This window comes from Carica papaya, chromosome 7 (genome assembly GCF_054855325.1).
Source record: "Carica papaya isolate Zhongbai chromosome 7, ASM5485532v1, whole genome shotgun sequence".
In the NCBI taxonomy this organism is placed as follows: Eukaryota; Viridiplantae; Streptophyta; class Magnoliopsida; order Brassicales; family Caricaceae; genus Carica; species Carica papaya.
Genome location: NC_142315.1, coordinates 21,743 through 28,531, shown reverse-complemented (window position 1 = coordinate 28,531; position 6,789 = coordinate 21,743). Strand labels below are relative to the sequence as shown.

Below are 6,789 nucleotides of genomic sequence, written 5' to 3'. Positions count from 1 at the left end.
TATAAATTAAATATAATTCTGTGTTTGATACAATAACATATGTAAAAATTATACTACAAGAATTAAATATAGTTTTGGATATTATTATATAGATATAATGTGGTCATATCTTTTAGAGATTGTATGACTTTTATCTGAAATTTGGCATGAGCTAATGTGTTTATATTAAATGTTAATTAAAGATGTTTTAAAATTACTCTGTTGATAAAGTTTCCTTGCTAATGTGTTTATATTATCATTGTTCAAATATGTTTGATCCAATTAAATCTTTGATTTTTTTTTTAATTTACTAAGTTTAAAGTTCGCTATATTATTTGTATTTACAAATTTTGAAAAATAATGTATATATGAAAAAATTAGAATTTAGTATAATTTTTTATGTAGAGAATTAAAATATAATATTTGAATTTAGTATTTGGGTTAAATTATTTTATGTAAGGAATTTAATTTTTTTTTTTTTGGGTTTTGAGGTAAATTTTCAATTTGAATGACTTATTGATTATCAATTTTTAACACATATTTTAGTTAAATTTAAAATTTGTTTTAGATATTATGTATTTATAGAATTTTTTTTAGGTGTACAACGTTATAATGCATCTAATTCTAGGTTTAGAACATCACATAAACAGTTAACATAGGAAGAATTTTAGAAAAAATAATTATTAAAATTAAATTATATATAAGTACAATATGGATTTTAAAATCCTAACTTGTGAACTATAAGCAAGTTTCAAAATATCTTGAGAATTTTAATTAATATATCTCTTCTTTTATAAAAAATTATAATTTAAAATTTATATTTATATTTAATAAATTAAAATATAGGCCGTTGTCCATGAAGTTTCTTCAATGACTAATTCATAATAATACATTGTAAAAATAAATCAGATTGATTATATTATTATAAAATTGTCTAACTTTATATGATTAGTATAAGATATAATATCGACGACACCCGTTACAATATAATAGATATTAAAGCATAAAATATTTCAACTAATTAATTGAGAAAATTTGAAAACTCATAAAGAGTAAATTTATTGAATTTATATATATATATATATATTCTAGTTGAAGTACATAGTAATTCGAAATATAACTGAAATTGCAAAAATATTTAAAGATGGTTTAATAGAGGAGAAGCTTTTCTGAAGCAGCAGAAGAAAAGCAGCAAGAGCGACCTTTCTCCTTCACAAAGTCTTCTTTCCGAAAGTAAGAACAAACTTCTTTCTTGTTATTCCTCCAGAGTTTTTTCGGCAGATGAGAAGAGTGTGTCATGTCGTCAGGCAACTCAACCCGGAACTTAACAACAAATCTAATGAAAGGGCCAAAGAATCCTCAGACTCATTCAACATGCCTCTGGACTCTAGATTCTCGTTACAGAAAAATAACCAAGAGACATATCATCATGTTGGCGCTGAAATCAACTTACTACTTTTTAATAATTGTATGCGACATATGATCATGCTAAAATGAACATGATTCTTGAATTCAGATAAGAACATGACCAATATATGCGGGTGAAGTTTTGGTGTTCCACATATGATTTCTCTCTTTATTTTACCTTCTGATTACCTAATAATGTTGGCCATCGAAAATAAATCTGTTGAATTCATTTCTCTTTCTGTTTTAGTTTTTAATTACATGGTGAGATGGTTATGGAAATAGAATTTTGAAGTGGGGATATTACTATTTCCAGTATGCTTATAATTTGTTTGAAACAATTCCTCAAAGAAAAAAAAATGTGATTGAAAGTTCGATCTAGTAGAAGGTACTCTCTTTGCGTTTTTTGTCTATGTATCATCTGTCAGATAAATAAGCGAAGCACAAGCCAATATGAGCACATAGTTATACTAAATCAAATGTTATTGCTACAAACTTCAGAATACCTTGAATTTCTGGTCATACTCAACCTACTAATAACAATCATGATAAGTCCTCTGGGAGCCAGAGCTTGTCTCAACACAATCACCTTCATCCCACCTTTACTGGTATGGATCATAAGAACTACCAAAGAGATAATCTGCAGCTCCATTCCAGATGCAGTCTTCATAGTCAAGACTTTCTTGATGGTTTATGCAACTCTTATACTGCGACAAGCAAGGAAAGTGCCCAAACAAGCTCTCACAAATGTCTATTGCTTCCAGGCCATACCCTGCTGGAACAATTTCAGGCACTTCTTTATAGTAATCACAATTACCTTGGCACAATCCAGGCTGGTCATTATGGCAATCGTTGTCTGCTTTTAACTCAGAAGGCTTATTTTTTTCTGAGCTAATACTACCATTTTTATTCTGAGACTGCTTTTCAGGTTTATTATCAGGGATCAGTTTGGTTCCATCTAGAGGTTTTCCAGCAGAATCACTGGCCTCAGCTTGGTCTTTGCCATAAGGTGATTCAATGGAATCATAAGAGAAATCATCTGAGGAATCAGTAGGATCCATCAATGAAGGCGGATAACATATTCCAGTTGAAGGAGGCAGAGGCTTGCCATAAGTTGCAGCAAGATCAAAGCCGCCGTCATAAGGTGTTGGATCATATTCTTGAAAATCTGGCTGATTAAACTCTTGGATTGAGAAAAAGATGGTAAACGGATTTTGGTTTTGAGTATTATTGAAGGAAACTGGGTGATACGCCACATGTTTCGATTCCCTGGACGTAGATAACGAGTATCTAGCCTTGGATATTGTCATGGCAGGATCATAAACACCAGAATAAGGAGTTGGATCAGACTGAAAGAAATCATTGTCACTGAAATCATAGCTAGAATACACAGTCAAGGCTTGTGATGGAGCAGTTTCATATTTACCAGCATAAGTTGTCAGAAGATGATGATGCTCATGATCAAGATAATTATTGTCGTAGTAGCCAGAGCTGTAGTAGTAAGCCATCGTTAATTCTTACTTCAAATCAATTGTGTTCCCTGTTAAAAGCAAGCAAATTGCTAGAGAAAATCAAAGCAGGTGAAATTTTTATACCATCAGAAAGTGGGTTAGCAAACGAGATCCATTAACTCTGGCTACCGATAAGGATGTTGTCTCTATCACACAGAGACTATCTATCTACTAACCAAGTTTCTCTTTTTCTTTTCTTAATGTCATATGTGATGTTTTGCAGCCAACAACAAGCAGTGGTCCATCCCTATTTAGTCCGAATGCGAATGAAAGACAAAAACTTCAATATTCACATTGATTGAAAACATCACTTTTTCCATATCACCTAAATTTCTAGTGGGCTTTAGTAGAATTGACAGGAAAAGAATCCCAACAAATTAATTTTCTTTTACTAATTGGTTCTATTTGTACATGCACTATTTTACACATTAAAAGGCACCTAGTTGGAATTTCATTTCTATTTTTTGAAAGAGCAACAAGGAGGCTTATAATTGTATCACATTTTGAACTCGTACAGTTTATCATGCGCTGCTGAATCACATGAATTTAAGGGAAGAAGATGAAGTTTTTGTGTAAAAGCAGATTGTTTGTGCATGTGTTGTAATGAATTGTTGTTTATTTACTAAAAGAATTGTTTATGGTTCGGTTTCAGCAAAATGGGTTCTAAGAGTTGTATTACTCTAGTAATGGGTTGGTTTTCGTCGAATGTTAAGAAAGAAACGATTGTTTAAGAAATAGATTTTTCTTTTCGGAACACGACATATCGGAGCCGAAAGTAACAGGATAGGAAAGAAAATTTAAAAAAAAAACAAAACAAAACAAAAGACAGAAGTCAAGGCAATTTCCTTATCCAGACAAGATTCCGGTTTTCTCAGTGAAAAAATCTTCACGTGTACACCGAACACCGACGTCTAAGCTGTGGCTGAGCTGAGACTTGTCTCTCCCTCTCATATGCACTTCAAAGTTTCTTTTCGCCACCTTTGTCTCTGTACACAAAACCCCTACTAAAATCCCATCACCACCAGAACAAAAGAAACAGAAACCTGAGAACGAAATACGGAATCCATTCAACTGATCATGACGCCACCCAGAAGTACATCGGAATCGGCCCGAAAAGCGACAGCCATAACTGTCCAGCCATCATCCCCGAGATTTCCTATGTCTTCGTCGACATCAACTGCCGTGGGGGAGACCTTGAGGGCTGGGGCTCACCGGAGGATCGGGATAGCGGTTGATTTGAGCGACGAGAGCGCGTTCGCCGTCCAATGGGCGGTGCAGAACTACCTGCGGCCTGGGGACGCCGTGCTCCTTGTCCACGTGCGACCCACCAGCGTCCTCTATGGCGCCGACTGGGGAGCAATGGACCTTGCCTTGCACGACCCAGAGAGCGAAGAGTCCCAACAGAAGCTTGAAGATGACTTCGATCTCCTCACCAACACAAAGGCCAATGACATTGCTCAGCCTCTTGTGGAGGCCCAAATTCCCTTCAAAATCCACATAGTGAAGGACCACGATATGAAGGAGAGGCTGTGTCTGGAGGTGGAGCGGCTCGGCCTCAGCACCGTGATAATGGGGAGCAGAGGATTTGGAGCCACTAGGAGGAGCAGCAAGAGCAGGCTGGGGAGCGTTAGCGATTATTGCGTGCATCACTGCGTCTGTCCTGTAGTTGTCGTTAGGTTCTCCGAGGAAAAAGATGGAGGAGGATCAAAGGGTCCTAGTCCTGTAGCCGCGAAAACCGCAGCAGCGGGAGATAAGGAGGGGCACCTGCTGTGTCCCTTGGTAGAGGTAGTGGAAGAGGAGGAGCCCCTGCATGAATATCGCGAATAACCATAAGGTTAGATTGGTAACTGAATTTCCATTGCTGTGTGCGTTGGTATGCCAGCTGATCTGAGATCGATTGCCAATATACCAAGCCCCTGACGATCCAGTATCAAGGAGCAACAACCTAATGGATACGCAAACTCCTATACGGTGGTATTTCAGTGCCTATAAGTGAGGTATCCTATCTTAGTTATTGAGTAGACTAATTTCCTGATTACTCTACAAACATTGAGTTATTACCACTCTTGTTCCCAATATTCTTCTATTCTTTCTCTAAAGTCTTCACCTTCATCCTCTATTTCTCTTTATCTATCCACTATTCTATTCTCTTCCCTATATTTTCTCTGTTTCTCTAAGAGTAGTGGCCAACGAGCAGAGGATATTAAGTCAATATACAAGACAGAATCGAACTAGGTGATGCAGAAGAAGTGATTTAAATGTTCACTCTGGGTATTGGAGTTAGATTGTATAATGTGATTTCAGACATGACTGGATGAAGAAAACATAACCTGGTGTTCTTTGATTTTGTGAATTTACAATTAGCATTCATGAAGGATGAGCAAGTTGTGGTCGTCCGAGCATTCCTAGGAGCCACCATAAAATACCTCTCAAAGAAGGGATTATTAAATTGTTGGATCTAATAGCTGGAATGGTCAAAAACTACATACAGGATTGAACAGACGTTGATACTTAACATATCACTCACAATGTCCGCTGGTTGGAATTCCATTGTGTTCAATACAAACTCCTTGGGTTGCATTGTTGAAGTATTGCTATATCTTGGGAATATCAACGTCATATGACTTTCATAATTGCTTGAAGGAACAAGTTTTCATAGAAATCCTTGGATGATTAGTGGTAGCATTCTCGACATTTTAGTCTATATAAACTATGTTACACTCAAAATAGCACAGACTTTGTAACTGCTTTAGATTAAAAAGATCAGTAACTGTTATTGCTCTGATGCATGTCGTTATTGTTCTACTTGATGGCACATTTTACCAATTGAAGCGTAGATGGGTCTTCTAAACAATTGGTTCTATTGCAGATCTTTCATATTACGGAACTTGCTGAGGAGGCAGTGAGATGTCACAGAGGCATCTGAAAGTTGAAATGTTACTGGTTTGTGTTTGAACATGTGTTCTGAAAATTTTGGGTAGTGCCTTGATTGTCTGTGTTTTGTGGACCCTGTTTACTGCCTTCGGTGTATATGGAAATGTAAGATAGTCACTTTCATTCGGTTGTACCAAATTATTCTTATTTATGGAAGCATTTTGATGAATTATGAGGTGTAAAAACTAAATAAAAATTCAGCCAAAATAAATTTGCCCCAAGATATTAAAAAACAATCACACAAAGACATCAAATTTTTTAACGTGAAAAATCCATTCAATATGAAGGATAAAAATCACGAGACCTCTCCTAAGTCAAGTTAAAAAAAAAATATTATAAAAATTAGTTAAACAACCACTATTTTCAAACAAATATTCAACGATAAATCAATCAAATAATAAAAAATAAACAAGAGAATGGAGAAATATCATCAAAGCAGCTACTATCCATGTGAAACGGATGTGTTCTGATTATTTAAATTAAAGAACAACTTATCCCGAACATGTTCACCAAATTTCAGCCTCATCAGGCAACCAATGATCATCCGATCATCAAAGAAAGTCAAACTGGTCGATGTAAGGAAGAAAAACGTAAACAGTAACTTCAAACTAAAAGTACTGAAAATCTAAATGTCGAAAATCGATCTCCACAATTCAGAACAAAGAACAATGAGTATTCTAAATACCCACCAAATTTCAGTATGATCCATATAAATATCACCGTCTGATCGTGAAAAGAAGCAAAACACGTTGGATGTAATTTTTCAACAAAAATTCCCTTTTTGTTCACTTTTATTTTTTGTGACCAAAAATTTGTTTTTATATTATTCCTTAGAGTTGAAGTAGTATACAAAAAGAAAAAAAACTCTAATAACTTTAATGGGCCAAAAAATAAGTGGATTCAAAAATATTTGGATTTTTCCATGTAAAAGGGAACCCAAAACCTAACAATTTATAGTTTT

At 35.1% G+C, this 6,789-nt stretch overlaps 2 protein-coding genes across 4 annotated transcripts; one reads left to right on the top strand and one right to left on the bottom strand.

The window, feature by feature from the left end:
• Positions 1–1,004: 1,004 nt before the first annotated feature.
• On the bottom strand, positions 1,005–3,097 carry LOC110815926 (uncharacterized). 3 transcript variants are annotated; one of them, XM_088207633.1, is made up of 2 exons: positions 1,890–3,097; positions 1,005–1,373 (listed from the first exon to the last, which is right to left on the bottom strand). In XM_088207633.1, the coding sequence occupies exon 1, from the start codon at positions 2,889–2,891 to the stop codon at positions 1,986–1,988; it is 906 nt and encodes a 301-aa protein (XP_088063759.1). In that variant the 5' UTR covers positions 2,892–3,097; the 3' UTR covers positions 1,005–1,373; positions 1,890–1,985. The 3 variants fall into 3 exon arrangements, with proteins under 3 accessions (XP_088063759.1, XP_088063760.1, XP_088063761.1); XM_088207634.1 differs by having other exon boundaries at positions 1,005–1,366; XM_088207635.1 differs by having other exon boundaries at positions 1,005–1,315.
• Positions 3,098–3,380: 283 nt separating this feature from the next.
• LOC110815940 (universal stress protein PHOS32) lies at positions 3,381–5,997 on the top strand. Its single transcript, XM_088207636.1, has 2 exons — positions 3,381–4,891; positions 5,764–5,997. Exon 1 carries the CDS (start codon positions 3,972–3,974, stop codon positions 4,719–4,721), a length of 750 nt encoding a protein of 249 aa, XP_088063762.1. The 5' UTR covers positions 3,381–3,971; the 3' UTR covers positions 4,722–4,891; positions 5,764–5,997.
• Positions 5,998–6,789: the final 792 nt, after the last annotated feature.

What these genes read in the sequence shown, in the direction of transcription:
- LOC110815940 (XM_088207636.1), top strand. Translation starts at nt 3,972, where the DNA reads ATGACGCCACCCAGAAGTACATCGGAATCGGCCCGAAAAGCGACAGCC.
- LOC110815926 (XM_088207633.1), bottom strand. Translation starts at nt 2,891, where the DNA reads ATGGCTTACTACTACAGCTCTGGCTACTACGACAATAATTATCTTGAT.